Here is a 20,832-nt window from a genome sequence, read left to right as displayed (position 1 = left end):
CCATGTAGGCCTCTCCCGCACAACCACCCATACCTGAGTCAATGTGATTGATACAGATCAAGAAGTGACACCTCTTATTCAGGGTAACAAAAACTGTGCAGAAAAAATTGCTAGATTTACACAATATCACCTCCTGGGGCTGGCAACACATATTTGTGACAAACAACCAGCAACAGATTTTTGTGAATAGCCACACAGGCACTGCCCAGTGTGAGTATGCACAAGCAAAATGGTGTATCCCTGTCCAGTGGACACATGTAGCACACATTAGAAAAATACAAACTAGGCCAGGGACCAATGCCACAGAGGCAGACCTATGCTGAACCCACAGAGAATGTGCACAGTGTTGGATGACACACATGATTAGGAGGCCAGGGTGTCTCAGGGGACTGTAGTGGTCACACTGCTCCGTGTTCCTGGAATGAGCTAACTGTACCATGAGCAACTGTCATGGCACTATGCATATCTCACACTCATGCACATCATGTCTGAGGCCACAACATTGATCATGCATGCTGCAAGGGTGTTCATTTGAAACCTCACACTCCTATGTTGAGAATCATCATCAGTGCCAACAAATATGGACCCCCAACATAGTGAACAGGTCATGGCACAGGCAAGGTACCAACACAAGTCACAGACCACCCTCCCACATGATGCAGAAAGCAATGTGCACTTAGATTTACTGGAACCTTAGATGACCATGTGCAAATGTGATTACACACAGACCAGGGGACACATGTCAAGGAGGGGAAGGGATGAAAAAGAGCACCAGGTGACATTGGGGAACAGAAAATGCTCTGCACATATAAACTCTGGAAGTGTATCCAGGCTACAGAGCACTTCCAAAAGCTGGTGACACATAACACAACAAACAGCCATGTACCTACCCCCTCGTTGCTGCAGTCCCTCCTGTAACTGCCTATCGAGGTCAGGGAATACCACCTCCAGGACACGACTCATGTGGGGTGTCAGGCGTCAGCGCCCGCCGTGGGGGCGAGGAGAGTCGATCCCCAGCTGGACCCGGGCGATCCGCCGGGTCCAGCACCGGATGTCCTGCCACCTTTTGTGGACCTGGGGCAGGCTCCGACTACGCTCCCCCGCAGATCTCACGGCCCTGACGATGTCCCTGCAGATATCCCCCTTCTAGTAGGCAGTTACCTGCCAGGATGACAAAGTGACACAACATCAATACACCTGCTCCATGTCCCAGAGACACACATTTGAACATCTTTAAAATGTTGAACAGGGCATAGGATGCTGACAGGAATTGCATCATTCACAATAAGAAATTGGCCTGTGTGCAAGCCCCAATGCACTACATGGCATTGAAAGTCAACAGGTGGCATGAGGGGTGCGACACACTCACCGATCATGGCACACACTGTGCAGCACATGCAACAGCAGGTTGATGGCCAGCACGTGTCAAGCAGTCACATGTCCCACTCCACTGACGCACCCTCAGCAGACTAGACAGACACACCCAGTCACAGATCACTCGCCTGTCAGTCACAACAGTGGATACAACCCTCACTCTGCACATGTGCCACTTGCCAGTTGGGTGTCACAGGTGTCGTGCCAGCTCTGCAAGTCAGACACACAGCACGGCTTACTTGTCACATCACATGGGTAGATCTGTTGCCTCCTCCATGCAGCTGTGGTGCAACACTTCACATAGACACTCACCCACATGACAAGGAACATTCACACACATCAATGTCCATGAGGTCGTACACATCATTTGGACACTCTCACCACAGGTCCACTCAACTCATACACATCTGTGGGTACAGTCACCTGTCACACCGGGGGGACCACTGAATCACCTCAGGACAATAGGAAAAAAAGCCACCAAGGATTTCCCAGGCTGAATGTGTCATGCACTATGCAGTGAATGTCACAGTAAGCACAATGCAAGTGAGGAGAGCACACAGGAACTACCTCATGCTCTGCATGAGAGACATAAGCATGTCCCCCCCTGGGACCCACTCTAAACAACATTGCATGTCTGTCACACCTGGACACAATGCCAGAAGTGACAGTCACACAACAGATGCATAGGGAAAGGTAGTGGAGTCAGCACTCACCTGCTCCCCTGGTCTCCCATACAGCTTGGGGTACTGTGGGAGGAGGACGTCCAGCAATGCCCCATTCTCCTCCAGGGTGAATGGCTGGGTCCTCTCCACAGTACGTGACATGGTCCAGAAGAAGCAGAGACAGCAGCAGTGTGGTCGACTGGAAAGTTGTGCAGGCAAGTGCCCTCTCATGAGTTCTGGCTGCCTTATATCTCTCTTGCTGAGGGGCATTCATTTTGAGGAGTACATAGTGATTGGTCAGACACATTTGCATCGTACGTTTACTCCAATCCCTTTAAACATACACCTATGACACGCATTCGCATCGTTCAAATTTTGAGCATCATGTCAAGTCAACAACCACTTTGCAACATTGTATTTTGTGGCCAACTGACTGTTCCAGGACACCTGATGGACACATTTCAACTGAAAACTCAGTATCCATGACAACCAGCATGCATTTAGGGCCTAATACTTGTCCCTTACGTGTTCCCTATTTAATTTTGAAATCCACACACAGGTACAGTGCGTTTCACACGTACCCCTATGGCACAAGTACAATGGTGAAACGAAGCATACACAGGCGATGATTGCGGGTGTACGGTGCGTTTCACACGTACCCCTACAGCACAAGTACAATAGTGAAACGAAGCATACACAGGCGATGATTGCGGGTGTACGGTGCGTTTCACACGTACCCCTACGGCACAAGTACAATGGTGAAACGAAGCGTACACACGCGATGATTGCGGGTGGACGTTGCGTTTCACACGTACCCCTATGGCACAAGTACAATAGTGAAACGAAGCATACACACGCGATAATTGCGGGTGTACGGTGCGTTTCACACGTACCCCTACGGCACAAGTACAATGGTGAAACGAAGCGAACACACGCGATAATTGCGGGTGGACGTTGCGTTTCACACGTACCCCTATGGCACAAGTACAATAGTGAAACGAAGCGTACACACGCGATAATTGCGGGTGTACAGTGCGTTTCACACGTACCCCTACGGCACAAGTACTATGGTGAAACGAAGCGTACACATGCAACGATTGCGGGTGTACGGTGCGTTGCACACGTACCCCTATGGCACAAGTACAATGGTGAAACGAAACGTACACACGCAACGATTGCGGGTGTACAGTGCGTTTCACACGTCCCCCTACGGCACAAGTACAATGGTGAAACGAAGCATACACACTCGACGATTGCAGGTGTACGGTGCGTTTCACACATACCTCTACGGCACAAGTACAATAGTGAAACAAAGCGTACACACGCGATGATTGCGGGTGTACGGTGTGTTTCACACGTACCCCTACGGCACAAGTACAATGGTGAAACAAAGCGTACACAAGCGATGATTGTGGGTGTACGGTGCGTTTCACACGCTTACAATGGTAATACAGGTGTACACATGCCAGGAATGGAGGGCTACAAGTCACACAAGGATGTCCATCAAGTACTTGTCATTGCATACTTTCATGTGCAGGCCCTAGGTGTGTCAGCCAGTGATATTGCACATGTCATCTCATCTAGTTGCACAATTGATGTGTGATGACCTGTGTACACATGTCATGTGTGATGGGGCACTATGTGGCACACATCACCTTGACACTTGCCACATGTGTGTCTGTAGTCCAACTGTGTCATGCACAGCAGCAGAGGGATGGCACAGTCATCACCACCCGTACCTGTCTCCTGATGCCAGGGACACTCTCCCAACTGACATGTCATGATCAGCGTGCCCCTATGTGACTATGTCAGGTGTGTGTCATGTGTTCCCATGAGCTTGCTGTTAGTGTTCCATCAACTTCATCTGCTGTTGGTGCATCCAACATGGGTCTTTGTGGAGATGGGCATGGCACACATCTACGTACACCATGCCACTTGTTGATTCCCACGGCTGTACGGTCTGTGTGCATTGGACATCATATTTTCCCAGGCATACATGTCTGTGTCATCTCAATGGCTGTGTTTAATTGTTGTCACGTGTACCCCTTCATCGCAATGTGTGTCATATGTACATTTAACATTCCATGTGACCTGTGCGTGTGCCTTGCAGTCAACTGTCTGGATGAGATGACATCCTTCAAATGCAGCTATGAGGATGTGTGTCACTCCGGTGATATCTCTGGCTGTTCACTCAGACTTGCCCCCAGCTCATTTCAGGGTATGTCATGTAAACATGACAATCAACAGGTGTAGCTGGCTTTTCGTAGGAGTGCCAGCAAGCTGGCATATGTGTCCTGGATGTATTGCACACACCAGACTCCATAGTTACCTGATGTTTAGTAGCAGTTTAGCATGTGCTATGTTCATTGACATTGATGTTGGCAGACTCTCAATCTTCATGATTCCTGACAATGTCTTGCAGGGCACCGACTGTCCCAAGAACAATGCCAGACTTGGCTGCCATAGGGAACGTGCCTGCATCCGACGTTACAGATTCACTCAGCAGTTGATTGAGGACTTGACCGACAGGCTGGCACCACACCTCCAACCACAACACAGGTATCCTACTCCGCTGACCCCAAAGATGAAGGTGATGGCAGCCCTACATTCTTTTGCCACAGGTACGTTTCAATTGACCATAGCTGATGTTGGTGGGATGTCACAGACAATGTTCAGCCGTGTCCTGTGTGATGTTTTGGCAGCCATGTTTGAGCACCATGATGAATTCATCAAATTTCCTACTCCTGAGGAGTTGACAGATGTCAAGGGTGATTTCTATGCCCTGGGAGGGATGCCCCATGTCATTGGGTACATTGATGGGACACATGTGGCTTTGGTACCACCACAGGCACAGGAGCAAGTCTATCGCAACCGTAAACATTACCACTCAATAAATGCCCTTGTGGTGTGTCTTGCTAACATGCTGATTTACCATGCCTGTGCACGTTTTCCAGGATCAGCACAAGATGCCTACATCATGAGGCGTAGCAGGGTGCCACAAATGATGCTGCGGCTGCACAACGAACGAGCATGTCTTGTTGGTGGGTATACTCTGTTGGTCCTGTGTGTTGCGGTATCTTTGGCTCTTACGGCATCTCCTGACCCACTTATTTACATGATGTTTCCATGTAGGGGACTCTGGATATCCCAACATGCCATGGCTAATGACACCTCTCCGCAACCCAAGAACAGCTGCAGATCACAGGTACAACAATGCACACAGGCAGACCAGGCGAGTGAGGACGTTTGGCCTCCTGAAGAGCCGATTCCAGTGCCTTGACAAGACAGGCGGGTCCCTTCCATATGCACCGGAGAAAGTGTGCAAAAATCTTCATTGTGTGCTGCATGCTGCACAACATGGCCGTTGAGAAGGCAGTGCCACTCATCCTTGATCCTGATGAGGAGCAACACCTACCTGTGGAGGATCCAAGGCTTGGTCACGAGGCAAGTGATGAGGAGGAGGAGGATGATATCCTGAGTCAGCTCATACGCAACTTCTTCTCATAATGGTGAGTCATTGGGTATGAGTGTGGAAGCTTGGAGCATTGAGTGGCATGTGTTGCAATGTGTGTGTCCAGCTGACTGAATGCAAAGTGACTTTGCTGTGTGTACTGAAATGTCACTCGAGTGATGATGTCATACCACACAGTTTTGCGGAGAGACTTTCTTTGAAATTTGCATGTGTCCAACATTGTTCATGTTTCGTAACTGACCATGTGTGCGGCGAGATTTGTTTTAGGTGACTTCTTGTGTGTCTGTCATTCCCAGGTTTTTGCGCCTGTTGTCTGCTCGTGTCATCGTTGTCCTCCTGCTACTCCTCATGAGGATTGCAACGTGTGCTGAATCAGCGTTCCATGCACGGACATGTGGAAATGTCTGTTTGGGTAAGGATTGCAGCAAGGCTTTTTGGTGGTGGTACGGGTTGGGAATGTGTGGGAACTGCTTCTGTGCATGTTGTGGTACCATGCATACATGTCTTCTCACCATGGAGCATATAACATGTAGCATTACTCCCATGACATGATAGTCACCCTTCTTGACAGTCATCTGTAGTGGAGTGTGGAGTCTGATGAAGGCATCAATGTGCGTAAACCTTGCCTCTGAAACATTGCTGATGCTACGGGTGGACATGATGTGGGACATCACAACAACTGGCTCTATGGTGATTTGCAGCATCTCTGTGTGCAGCAGGATGTGTTTGGCTCATCCCCTTGACTTGTGTGCCAGTTCTTTGGGATTTACAACATCCGTGTTGTGAAGGGGGGGTCCAGCGTATGTCCCACATGTTCTGTCAACTGACCTGTGAGTCAGTTCGTATTGGATGCATTTCCCTTTGTGTGAGTTTGTGCAATAAGGGTGTTATGCACAATCCAAAGTGCCTCATCTCTGTCACTGCAGATCTCTTGCCAGTTTGCATGCGTCATCTATGGCATAATTGTCGAAGATTGAGCATATGAGTGTATGTGTACTTTGGCAACATGCATGCGTTTCTTCATGGCTAATAATCTCTATTGTGCATGAAGTACCTGGTTGTGTATGTATTTTTGCAGGTTACTCCTCACAACAGGACATCAACGCCTGCTGACGGTGTGTCTCATGTGCGCAGCTCCACATTTTGTTGCCTGATCCTGTGGCCGTCATTTTTGTTGATTCTTCATACATTTTCTCGGAGTGACCCATGAGTAACCTTCCTTTACATACACCTGTTGCACTGTGCCTGTCTGACCTCCTTGTCTTTGTGTGCTACTTTTTGCCTAGTTTCTCACCCCTTCTGCCTGCTGCTGCCTCACCTGCGGCACCGCCCCACCGAGTGCCCTGATTCGGCAACCCACACGCCTACAAAATGCTCCTCCCTTCCCCCTCCACCCATTCTAAATGCAGCCAGCAGCTTGTCTGTGCCACTGTTGCACCAACGCCGTGCCGAAGGCCGTACCGTCTGTGCCTGCAATGTGCACAGTGCACGACCCTCTGGTCCTTGCATGACCCACGTCACACAACAGGCTCATGCTGCAGCCACCCTCCAAGCAATGCCCTCCAGACAATCAACCGCCTGCTATCAGGCAACCCCTAAGCGCACACATGACACCTTTGCATGCTGAGTGTGTGACTCCAACTGCCTACACATCGCTGCCCTGCCTACCAGACCCTGTCAGAACAACCAGGTCATGTGCCTCCTACTCCACACCTGCTCCGTCCACAAGCATGCCATTGGACTCTGCTACCTCCTCAACACAACGGCCCCACACATCACCTTCATGACAGTAACCTGGTCAAAAGCATCCTCAGCACACAACTTCTTCATTGCCATCTCAGACGGATACAAGATCACCCGCAGGGACGGCAACAACAATCCCGGAGGATGAATTGCAATTTATTCTCAAGTACACCCTCAGAGTCACAAATCCGGTTTTGCTCCAACCACCTGGCAACCCTCAGAGTAACACTCATCTACAGATCTCCAGGCCTACATCCACAATTCCGCAAAGCCATCAACACGTACATCTGCACGCACACCCTCACCTCCACAGGTTACATGTGGCTGGGGGCCAGTAACTTCTAGCTGGAGGAGAACCACACCACCATCCAACATTGGTCCATCAACATTTGCATCCACGTCTCCGACAAGTAACACACTGCCCCACACCCCGCTACCAATCCCCCAAAGATGCTTGATGTAAGTCAGCACAGACAAGCTGTGTGGGACACTCAAACCAACACTACCGCCACACCATGCAACCTCACACACTGGATCAGCTACTGATCCAACAATCTTGCCACATTGACAGACTTTCCTGTGAAGCACAACAACAGTTAAGCCACCTGGGACAAGGCAGACCTACTGGACTCAAACAGATCTAGCCGGACTCTTGTGCAAACCTTGCAACACAAAGTACCTTCATTTACCTTACAGCCCTGGAAAACGCCACACACAGCCATCACCATATCATCAGCAAGGACAAGTGGAGATCCTTCAGATAGGGCCGAGGCACCAAAACAGACGACATCAAGGAGCTCATCAGCATTGTGAGTGAACTGACAGCAGATCTCCATCCAAAAGACACCCCACCCTTGCAAGACAGATCACATCCCTTGCAACTTTCTACCACTGCAAGCTCACGGCCATGCACAACAGCCTTGGCACACAGAGGCAGACAGCACTATTATCCGCATGACAAACCCCCCTCAGGTTCTGGACTCCCGTCAGCAACAATTACACCACCTGGCTCATGTGCACCATCCACTCTGGCTCTCCATCAGGCCCCTTCCCACACAACATCTCAACCACATAATTCCCCATCCTTGAAGCCCACATCCAGGGCGTCCTGAATGTCTCATTTGAGTTTGCCGCATTCCATGGGAGCTGGAGGCATACAGAGACCCAGGCCCTTCTTCAACAACGGATGGCAGTACCGCAGGATCTCCTGGAACATCACCCTGCTTCCCTACCCAGCAAATGTCATCAGGAAGACACTCAACGAGCGACTGACAAACTTCCTCCACGCAAACAGCTCCAGGCAACCGGCACCAGAACATCTTCCACAGTAATCACACCACTGCAACCGTCATTATTGCCACCACCAACGACAACTTAGCCCTACTCAACAATGGTGAGACCACCCCCTTGACCTCTCAACAGCATTGTACACCATGTGCTACCACACTGTCAGCTCACACATCTCCAACACTGGTATCCAGAGGAGGGCCCGGGAATAAATCACTAAGTAGCTCACCAGCAAGGCCCAGGGAGTCGGCCTCCACCCTGCAGCATGTAGTACACTGGGGTCATGTGGGCCATGCCCCAGGGCTAATCTCTCAGCGTGACGATCTTCAATGTCTCCATGACCCCCCTCTCCACCATCACATGCGCACACGACCTCATCATCATCTCGAATGCCATTGACACCCAGCTGCTCCTCAACCTCACCAAAGACCCAGCCTATGCCAGATCCAACCTTCAAGAAGGCTTGAGATCCGTTGACGAATGGCTGACCATCAGCCACCTGAGGCTGGACTTGGACAGGACTGAGGTCATCATCTGAGGATTGTCCCCTTACGGCTGGGCACCGCACCAGCTCCCAGTGGCCACGCACGCAAGCTGGTGTTCATCATGGACTCATCGCTCACAATTACCATGCAACTCAACACCATCTGTACCTCATGCTGCAACACCCTCCACATGCTGCAAATGATCCACAGATAGATCCACTCCAAGGCAAGACAGACCGTCCCCCAGGTCCACAACACCAGCCGGGTCAACTACAGCAACGCCCTCTACAGAGGAACAACAGCAAAACTGCAGGAGAAGTTGTCCACATCCAGGGAGCATCCGCACACCTCATCTTCAACATCCCCCGCCCCAGCCACATTACCGTCCACCTGAGATAGCTAGAATGGCTCACTGTCTGCTGCAGGAGCACCTTCAGACTCCTGAACCACACTCAGGAGGCAGCCCACAACCCCAGACCCAAATCCGACCTTGGACGTCTGTCATCCAACACCCCGTTGGCCCAACTTCATGCAGCCCACCTTGCCCTGGCCACCATTCATCACATCCACAGAACAACTGCATGCAGGAGATAGTTCTCCCACCTCGCAAAACAGACCTAGGACTCCCTCCCCGGGCACATCAACATGACCCATGACCTCTACACCTTCATGATACTCTGGCAAATTGGTCTGTCTGAGCAGTATTGCAAGCCCCCCCTAAGCAGCTTGAGGCCATCACGGGTGAGGATTGGGCTCCATGTCTGTATTTGGTGATACATTGTGACCCATGTGTGTCCTCGACTGGACTCAGATCCAAGTGTATGGATGGCTGGAGTTAGTTCAACACTCAGGCATACTTTGACATATCCCCACACGTATGTTGTGGACTCATGCAAAATGACAGCAACATAAAATTACAATTATAAATGTTTTTATTATATATTTGGGGCATGATTTGTGCACAGAAAAAGGTGCAATACAGGGACCATAGAATCCAAAGTTCACAGGGGGAGATGGGTTCCTTGGCATTTGAAGTCATCAGAGTCCAGACCACAGTGTTTGGCATCATTGGTCAGACTGTGACCAGCAAGTCCATGTGGCAGATGATGTCAGTCAATGAGGTGATGCTGTTGCACATGGAGGCCAGGTGCCACGCCAGGTGACCTGGGAGATGTGGATGGTCCGCTGCCTCTCACGGTGTTTTCCTTGGACGACCACCTTCCTCCGGGTACCCTCCGATGCAGGTCTTGACGATGCTTGGGACGCTCCGTCGGACGAATCCTCCTCCTCCCTCCCTGTGGCTGGTGGTGGTCTTCGCCTGGTGGCACAGGGAGGGTTGCCCATGTTGTCGGTGATCCTACAGAGTGAATGGCTTATGTCGCTTTGCACCGCCAGGAGCTCAGCCAGTCTTGGCTCCATCCGTCCTTGGTGTTCTTGTTGACTGGCGTGTTGCTCGGCCTGCTGGTTCTTCATCTCTGTGAGGGTCACCACTACCTGGCTGAACTCCCTGGTGTCATGCCGGTATGCGTCCATGATGTTGTCTATGTGTGACATACCGGTCCCTTCAGCTGGCTGGTCAGGTTCTCGCCTCCACTCCCACCACCCCTGCCCACATGAGCCTGGGCTGCCGTTGTGGGCACAACGGGTCTACGGGACCCCTGAGGGATGGCAGCGGCAGTGTTGTCTGCCTCCTCCTGGGTGCCCGGCGCACCTTGTCCCTCTTGGTCAGTCTGGCTCAGGTGTTCACTGCGGGCAGGGCTCCTTGGTGTCTCCTGGGATGTGGCAGGAATGGGGGTGGTGGTTGGCACAGATGTTCCTGAACCAGGTGCCTCAGGGGCTTGGACACCAGAGGGTCCAGGTCGGTCAGGGTCATCCGCGGAGTGTTGAGAGGCGTCGCTGCCGGTGGGATCAGGTTCCTCCCTAGCCTGGGACTGTGATTGTTCACCCCCATTGTTGGGGGGAGAATCATCACGTTGCCCTGTGTGTGAGAGACAAACAATGTTAATGCTGTTTCATGCAACATCCATGTTTCATACACATTCAAGTTGGCACTGTTCCTCCAGGTAGTTGTATGTGCCTAGCATTCTCCTCAATGTTCACTTGGGGATGGGTATGTTGCGGGGGACAGATTGATATGTTCTCCTGAGTCTTTGACATGTAGATTTTTGGCTTGGATGCTTCTTCGGCTATATATTGGTGTTGTTGTGTTACATGTCCATTGTGACAGTGGGTAAATCCATTGCCTGTCCCGGGGGTGTCTGCTTGTGTAAGGGGTGTGTGTGTGACAGGGCCTGCGGGTGGGTGTAGTGTGATTTGGCACTGGGGCTCCCAGGTGATGTAGCTGTCCCCCATGGCGCATGCTGCCATGACAGTGAGTGTGAGTTCCTGTCCTAGATATCTGACCTTGTTGTCTTGGTGTTTGTGTTTGCACTGGTCACAGGAGGGCCTTGTGCTGCCTACACCCGGGCCAAATGTCAGCTATCTTGTCAGTACTTTCCTAATCCATGTGCATTGCGCATGGTGCATGGATATGTACCTGGGCCATATGGGATGAGGGCAATTGTGTCTGATTTGGGGTTCAACAATGCGTTTTGTGACACCCACCCTCCCAGCATACGGGACATCCATTCTTGGGTTGGTGCTTCGTGTAGCATGGGACATAGCATGGCCTTGCTTTCTCAATGGGGCAGACACATGTTATTGGCATTAGAGTTGTTTTTGACTGTGGTTGTGGCCGGTGAGGGCTCGGGGGTAGTTGCGTGCATTTTGTGTAGTTGGGGTGTGGATGCCATTACCCCCATGTTACGTAAGTTGTTTGTGTACTCACCAGGCTCTGAAAGTCCTTGAAGTCCATATACTCCCACCGGCGGAAGCAGGGCCATCACCTTCTCCTCCCAGGGATGGAAATGTACTGGTCTGCGGGGCCCACCCCCTCCAGTGATGTTGCTCTGGGCGTAGTCGTCATTAATTTTTCGCTTGCCCGCTCTCCGCAGATCGTACCACCTGGCTTGGCATTCAGTCCTGGTCCTTCTGATGGGTGCAACAGCATTCACCCTATCGACGATCCTCTCCCACAGTCGTGATTTTTCGGCTATGCTGGTCTCTCTGACCAATGTTCCAAACAGCTGTGGCTCGACTCTGATGACTTCATTGACAAGGATCTCCAGCTCCTCCCTTGTGAACTTTGGATTCTTGTCTGTGGGCATGGTGTGGGGTGAGGGTGTGGATGGTTGTGGGTGTGTGGGTGTGAATGTGAAGTTGTGGGTCTGAATGTGAAGAGGTGGTATGTGTGAAGGAGGTTGTGTGAAGGTGTATATGTTAAGGTGGATGGGTGCAGCTGTTGGTGTGTGCTCTCTAGCTGCAGTGAGTCTGTTGCAAAGGCTCATAGTTTGTGTGTGTGGGCCCTTTTTATTGGTCCATTTGTGGGTGGGCCTCAGTTTGAATTGTTGGTGGGTGTGCTATAAGGGGTGGTTGTGAGTTTGCCCCTGTGTTTGCCTGTTTGGATTTGGCCAGGTCAGTCATTTCCATGTTTTGTGCAAAGTATACGTGTTTTGTGGTGTTGTGCGAGTCGAATAGACCCTCCTTGTGCTGTTTTACATTGCCTATGTACGGTGCATACATACGCGATGTTGTTGTGAGGTGCGTACATACGCGATGTTGGGGTACCCACCATACATACGCGATGATGTTGTTGTGAGGTGCGTATATACGTGAGGATTTTGTTGTGGGGTGCGTACATATGCGATGTTGGGGTACGCACCGTACATACGCGATGATGTTGTTGTGAGGTGCGTACATACGTGATGTTGGGGTACGCACCATACATACGCGATGATGTTGTTGTGCGGTGCGTACATACGCGATGTTGGTGTACGCACCGTACATACGCGATGATGTTTTTGTGGGGTGCATACATACACGATGTTGGGGTATGCACCGTACATACGCGATGATTTTGTGATGTTGGGGTACTCACCATACATACGCGATGATGTTGTTGTAAGGTGTGTACATATGTGATGTTGTGAGGTGCATACATATACATGGGGGGCCTGTACGAATCGCACCCCAGGAACTACTTTTCCCGGGATACGAGTCGTACAAAGTTTGCTTTGTAGCGGGTAAAGTTATTTCCCGTGTACGGTACGTTTTTCATACGAGTCCTAAATCGGAAAGCCGGTCCGGATCGTACTTGTACGGTCGGACTGTATTTTTAGGCTTCGTACGGAAAAGTGTCCGGGTCCGTCTCGTACAACTTTTCCGGATCGAATTCGTACGGATCGGGCCGATCCGTATCTATTTTTTCCGTACGAATCGTACTTCACGGGTGGGACAGGACTTGTACGATTCGTACGGGAAAAATTACGGGTACGAGTCATATGGAAAAAAAAATACAGGATCGGAATTGGCCCCTTTGTGTTTGTTTGTTTATCTGTAAATTGTCTCTCTTGAATTTTTTCATTCCTTTTTTTATGCCTCAAACAAAATTTGGCATAATTGCAAAGAAATTCATTTAGACTTACAAAGGAATTGTGTGACTCGACAGAACAAATTGTTGTTTATATAACCAAACATATAAAAGCAATATTTTTGCATCTCAGTGCCTTCCTTAATTATGCCATGAGGAATATTTCATTTAGAGAATGTTATAAAGCTATGCTGTTCTTAAACACTCTCATTTCTTAAGAAAAATACTATCATAGAAATAGAAGAAGGGTGGTTCAAAAGTACACTCTCAATTGAGCAAGACTTGCAGATTAATTTGTGAAACCCCCTTCCACTCTGCTTTATTCCCAGCTCCTTTACTACGTCAAGAAGGTGAGGTTAGGAAGCGAAGACACAGAAGCATTCTTTGATGAACATGGCAACCCACCAGCACGGTATGACATTGTAAAGTGGAAGTGGGATCCCAAAGGCAACATCATGCACATGAAGGTTGGCACCTATGACTCCAGTGTACCGAAAATTTTTACAATCAACACCAGTGCTGTTCAATGGACAACAACAAACAGACAGGTAGGCAAATTTCGGGAGGAAATTTCATACATCTCCTTACTTTATCTTATTTGTTATCAGCCATATTTGGGTATGAAGACCCAGATTTATTAGTTTATCGAACAGCACAGTGCAGCAGTTTCAGATGATGTGCAGTGTGTGAAGGAGAGTACAAGAGAGTGCCATAGTACAGAAATATGCCAATCTCCTCCCCTCTCCTTAAAGCTGGGGCACAAATGTGAAACAAGTGATATACCTCATAACCTGCCCAATCAATCTTACATACATAGGCATGAGTACGAGAAAAATACGCACCATGATATGTAAGCACAGGAGCAATATCAGGTACAGACACAACACTATGAAAATGGTCGAACATTACATATTCACTGGACATTCTGTTACAGATCTCAAGTGGGTCACCCTAGAACAAGTCAATGAATGAACAAGAAGCCTAAGAAAATCCTCTTTGAGAAGGAACAGCATTGGATTTACAAACTATACATACATAACAAAGGTTTAAACAAGAAAATTCCCTTATGGAATATACTGTAATAGACAAACACCCCATGTATACCGAGTAAAAGGTTTTGAGAAATCAGCACAAAACCACTTTCCATTTGGGTCATTTTAACCTCTGTATTTATTAGTACTCACTGCGCCAACCTTACAATAAGGTTCCCCTTTTGTCCGCATTTTGTAGTACGTTTTCATGCACCCCAGTCTGTATTTCAGCCATTTCCTTTCTGTAGGTTCCCTATATATGAAATACCCAACAAAACCCCAGTTTCTGCATTTATCCCTTTGTAACCAGGTGGCGGAACTTCAGTTCCCTACCTCCCTAGTCCTTGTGACTCTCCCTTCCAGTTCAAAATACTATGCACAGACTCACTTTAACCATTTACCCACTTTGTATCTGTGCTGTAAAGTGCAGCATGCATGCAAAGTCGAAAAAGGAAGGAGAAATTAAACGATTTCTCATTTCTTGCACCTACTTGAAAAGGTTGCAGTTTTCTCACTCTAAACACAATCTTCTTTATTTAGTAAATTGGGTTTATCATATGAAACCCTGGGTGGTTGCATGTGAATGCACTTCCCTTAGTACACCTGCATGGTGCAAAGTAATGGAAAGCAGTGCATAGCGCTGCTTCACATTACTTTTCTGTTATTTCCAGCACTAAACAAGTTCAGCGCTGGAAAGTAAATTGGGAAAAAAAGATTTTGTGCCAATTAGCATTACTTTTGTGATGCAAACATGGTGCAAAATCTTAGTAAATCTCCCCCTTTATATCTTATAGACACCTGTGCCTTTATTCACCTTTCTGTGGGTGTTTTTATATGTGTATATGTCATGTCTGATGTTTTGGAGGGTAATTTCACTTGTCTGTATGCCCTGTCACACATGTCAACCAAGGTGTGCCTGAGAATGAGCCAATACAATATCAAGGGATTAGAATTACCCCCTAACAGAAATACAATTGTGCTTTTTTTGCTTCAGATATAATTGAAGGAAAAGGTCATCTTTGGTCTGTTTGCATGCCTTAGGATGTTTGTATAAACTACTATTCAGAGTTGGTAGTTACCAACTATATGTTATAGGGTTACTACGTAGTTTTCTGGTTCTAAAGAAAGACTATTGACCATTGGTGGTACTAGATGCAGGCTAAAACATGTCGACCCATTGATGTTACAGATCAATATACCCACTAAACATCTCACTGTTTTTATTCTCGCCAAAGGACCTTGTTAGTAAATAGGATTTAGGATCCTGAAGGTGATTTTAACTTGCTTAGGCTATTCTTTAGATAAAGAGTTGCTCTTAGAAATTTCACTGAGCCCACCCACTCACACTAGGTGCAGTTAGTAAAGATCCAATGATAAAGCATGCCACCGGTTTGTACCTGTAGGTGAGGATCATACTAATATATACATGTGATTTCAGGGAAGTACAAATTTACCTGAGTACACATCCCTCACTATCTTAAATATAATGAGACCAGATAATAGACCTCTTAGACATTAGGAGGCTGTTTCTAAACAGGCTAAACCCCTCTTGTGAAATTATTTGTGTTATACTTGGTCCTACAGCAAAGAAATGTAACCTGGTCATCAGACAGTCATGCTTTGGCTCAGGGAGGAGAGTCAGACTCTTGGTCTTCATGGTCTGTGATCGAAAGACTTTGAGAGAGCTTTCACACATGCTTTAAACCCCGCCTTATCAGTATAATGTCATTCACTTGATTGAGAAAGCAAATGTGGCAAAGAAGCAAAGATGCATTTACCTCTCTCTACCTATGGTTTTCAAAACTGACTGAACTTTGTAAGCTAGACAAGCTGAGCATCTTTAGACCCACTGTTGCTTGTCATCAATTGTAAACGCTTCTTTCCCTCAGCTGACAGCATCACCATCAATGTCACCTGTGGCAATAGCCAGTCAAAGAGCACCATCTGCAATACATTTGTTCTTATTATGTAAATTTAAAATAAGTAGAACTTCTTCAGATGAATACCAAATACTCACATTCTTTATGCCGAGCTCATCTTTTTGTAGCTTGGCTATATTTTGTCGAAAACCTTTTCGAAGCAGATCTCTGTTTTGCTCCAATTTATCACTGCTTCAGCCAATCATATTGATTATGGTTAAACATGGCCCTATTTTCTCCTTTCAGGTCCCTGTTTCTGTGTGCTCTCCCAGCTGTCCAAAAGGATTCCGAAAGGCAATCAGACCAGGAAAGTCAGTGTGTTGCTTTCAATGCTTTTCATGCAGATTAGGGGAGATATCAAACGTAACAGGTAAGACAGGCCTCCTGTTAAAATCTAATATTTGTTAAGTAAAGTGCTCTTAAGTACTTCTCCATGTTTCCATTTCTAGATTCCATTGAATGCTTTAAATGTCCCTGGGATCAGTGGTCCAATGACAACAGAGATCAATGCATTCCAAAAAACACAGACTTTCTTTCGTATGAGGAAATCTTTGGAGCTATTTTGGCAGCAATCAGCATTTTCTCTTCAGTGATTCCTATTATCATTATCGCACTCTTTTTTCACTATAGGAAGACGCCCATCGTGAAAGCAAACAATACTAGCCTCAGCTTCCTCCTGCTCATGTCCCTCACCTTGTGCTTTCTCTGCCCACTGACTTTTATTGGTTGCCCCACAGAAATGAAATGCCTTCTGAGACAGGTGGCCTTTGGCACTACCTTTGCACTTTGTGTCTCTTGCATCTTGGCCAAAACCGTAATTGTGGTCATCGCCTTTAAAGCCACCAAACCAAACAGCAACTTAAGAAGATGGGTTGGACCTCAACTGTCGTGTATGATCATAATTGCTGGTACACTAATTCAGGTAGTTCTCTGTGTCCTCTGGTTGGTTTTCGCACCCCCTTTCTCAGAATATAACATTCACATTCATCCTGGGCTGATAATAGTTGAGTGCAATGAAGGATCTCTCATTGCTTTCTGGGGCATGCTGGGATATCTTAGTTTTCTGGCCACTATCAGTTTCATAATGGCCTTCTTGGCTAGAAAGCTGCCTGACAGCTTTAACGAAGCCAGATTCATCACCTTCAGCATGCTCGCTTTCCTCAGCGTATGGCTTTCATTTATTCCAGCCTATCTCAGCACTCGAGGCAAGTACATGGTGGCCATGGAGATTTTTGCTATCTTATCTTCCAGTTCATCCTTGGTTTCCTGTTTATTCTTCCCCAAATGCTATATCATCTTGTTTAGATCAGAGATAAACACAAAGGAATATCTGATGGGGAGGGATACAGGCAAGAACATGAAGGTGAAAAGGATGTAAAGCATTAAGTTGGTGTTATATTGGATGGAAACTTACAACCACAAAAAACTCACACCCAGTCCTTAGGGGACCGCACTGCATGCTTTGCTTCTTGCACTTGAATATACGGATCCTGAATTCCCCAAACGTATTGTGTGTGATTGGATTACTATGTACAGTGCTTTATTGATAAATTACATTGGTGGCATCAACATGGATTCAAAGATTCTAAATTCAACACAATCAAGCGTAAAACACTTTAGGCTAAAGTGGCAGACCTCAAGATAAGTTGCCACAGGCTCTTTTTATGCATACAGTGAGTCATCAAAGTGTGGGAGCACAAGTTGTAGCGAATTCTCTGGCTGATGAAGCGGCCAATTCTGCAGTTGCAACTGCTACAGTTCTTGTAAATACTCATTCTAAAATGAAAATAGATTCTGATATCTTAGCTGCCCTTAATGCTCATAGAGATGGCACACCTTTACCTAAGGGATTGATTGAGTCAAGACAGCAGACTAGCTCTAGTGATAGCTGCTCATGAATCTGTTGCTTCTGCACATGCAGGTCTGGCGGCCATAATTTCACTGCTACAACAGCATTATTGGTGGAATGCCTTATATCAACTGGCCAATATGTATGTCTTTGTGAAATTTGTCAGCAAATTAAAGCCTCCACCATGGCTCGTCCACTGCAGACATACCTTTTAATTTCTAACAGACCTTTCAGTTGCATTTAATTCACCCATTGTGGCCCTCCTATTTCGGATCCTGCTTTTAAATTATCTTCATTTCAGTTGATTCTTGTTCCAGCTTCCTCTGGGTTTCGGCACAGTATTAAAGACATGCAAGTCTTTATCCAGGCACACGTATGTAGTACATTCCACGTAGACCAGGGCCTGGCTTTTGCTTCCAAAGCATAATGGGATACTATGGCTTCCTGAGGATAATATCTGTTGTGGAGAGGGTGAACCATGACTTAAAGCAGTCCTTAACAACTACAATATAAAGCACAGGGCATAGTTTGATCTGGTAATGAGACAGAATATTGAGGCCCACAAATTCAAACTACATGAATATCGAGCATCGTGGAGTGGAAATATCGAGTGCAAGTATATCATTGTCAAGAATATAGATTTATTGAATTAAAAAATATAGAAGTCATTAACATCATTTGTGAAAATATAGTTGTTTAAAATATCAATTTTTTAATTAGTGTTATGTATTTTAGTATATATTTTAAATGTATGCAATGTATTTTTTTCTATAAGAAATGTTTATATTTTTAATAAATGGGTTACATTTTTAGTAGTAATTAATTTAATTTTAAATTAAATTTTGCAATTTTTAGTTCCATAGCGGGTTGTGGGTTTATAGGGGAATAGGGTTAGAAGTAATTTAATTATAATACATTTGTGAATATTTAGTTTTTCTTATAATTAATTTGTTTGAGATTGTATAGTGTTAATTGTGGGAAGTAATTTATTACTTTATTATTAATTAATATTAATTAATTATTTGGTAATTAATTATAGTAATTGTGTAATATTTTTAGCTGTGGGTTGTGGTGTTTATAGGGGTAAAGGGTGGAAAGTAATATATTTTTAATTAATTAATAATATATTGTTGATTGATGTTAATTCATTTATTGAAAATTAACTATGGGAATTGCGTAATTAATTTTAGGTGTGGGGTGTGGTGTTTATAGGGGTAAAGGGTGGGAAGTAATTTATATTCAATTAATTATTAATTAGTTGGTCATTAATATTAATTAATTAATTAATTAATATTTAATTAGGGTAATTGTTTATTTTTTGTGTGTGGGTGTTACTTTTATAGGGGTAAAGGGTGGGGAACAAATTAATTTGATTTACTTTATAATTAGTTGTTAAATACTATTAATTTTTTATTGAAAAAACATTTTAATTGAGTAATACATTTTTTTACAGTTTCATTTTAGCTGTGGGTTCTGGGGATTCTAGGAGTAAAGTTTAGGTATTGAATACATTTTTATGATTCTTAATTTTTTTTTAAATTAATTATAATTCTTTAACTGGTAATTAAAAATTTTAATTATGGAAGTGCATTTTTAAATTTAGATGTGGGTTGTGAATTGTGTAGTGTAATAGGATAGGAAATAAAAATACTTAATTTATGTAATAATTAATTTAATTTATTTAACATTATAATATGTTTTTTTATTTTTTATAATTTTTAATATTAAATATATTTGTTTTTTTAATTTTTAACATATTCATATATATTTTTTTTACAATTTTTGTTGTTAATATTTTGTTTGTTTTTAATTTTGAACTGACTGGAGTGGGTATGTTAATTGTTACCCCTCCGCAATCCAGCACTTTCCCTACTTTTGCACTAATTGGAGTGGGAATAGTACATTTGATCCTGCAACTATCCAACACTTTCCCTTCTGTGGCACTCACTGGAGTGGGAATAGTCATTTTTACCCCCCGCTACCCACCACTTTCTGTACTGTTGCACTCATTGGAGTGGTAATAGTCATTTTTACCCCTCTGCTACCCAACACTTTGCCTACTGTTGCATGCATTGGAGTGGGAATAGTAATTTTTACCCCTCCACTATCCAACACTTTCCCTACTGTTGCTCCCACTGGAGTGGGATAAGTAATTATTACCCCTCCGCTATCCAATACTTTCTATACTGTTGAACTCATTGGAGTGGGAATAGTAATTTTTACCCCTCCGCTATCCGACACTTTACCCACTGTTACACTCACTGGAGTGGGAATAGTAACATTTACCCCTCTGCTCTCCACCACTTTCCCTACTGTTACACTCATTGGAGTTGGAATAGTAACTTTTACCCCTCCGCTATCCAACACTTTTCCTACTGTTGCACTTATTGGAGTGGGAATAGTCATTTTCACCCCTCTGCTATCCAATACTTTCCCTACTGTTGCACTTTCTGGAGTGAGAATAGTAAATTTTAACCCTCTGTTATCCAACACTTTCCCTTGTGTTGCACTCCCTGGAGTGGGAATAGTAATTTTTACCCCT

General features: G+C 45.9%; 1 protein-coding gene across 1 annotated transcript in view; it reads left to right on the top strand.

Annotated features, from left to right (window-relative positions):
• The window catches only part of LOC146782767 (extracellular calcium-sensing receptor-like), a 215,776-nt gene extending 197,957 nt beyond the window's left edge, over positions 1-17,819 (top strand). Inside the window, exons 3-5 of the mRNA XM_085637240.1 lie at positions 13,821-14,039; positions 16,688-16,811; positions 16,891-17,819. Of these exons, the coding sequence (XP_085493366.1) occupies positions 13,821-14,039; positions 16,688-16,811; positions 16,891-17,819 (1,272 nt within the window). The remainder of the gene's footprint in view (positions 1-13,820; positions 14,040-16,687; positions 16,812-16,890) is intronic.
• The last annotated feature ends 3,013 nt before the right edge of the window (positions 17,820-20,832 follow it).

The sequence above is a fragment of the Triturus cristatus genome, chromosome 12 (genome assembly GCF_964204655.1).
Source record: "Triturus cristatus chromosome 12, aTriCri1.1, whole genome shotgun sequence".
In the NCBI taxonomy this organism is placed as follows: domain Eukaryota; kingdom Metazoa; phylum Chordata; class Amphibia; order Caudata; family Salamandridae; genus Triturus; species Triturus cristatus.
This window is presented reverse-complemented; position numbering and strand designations above follow the sequence as displayed.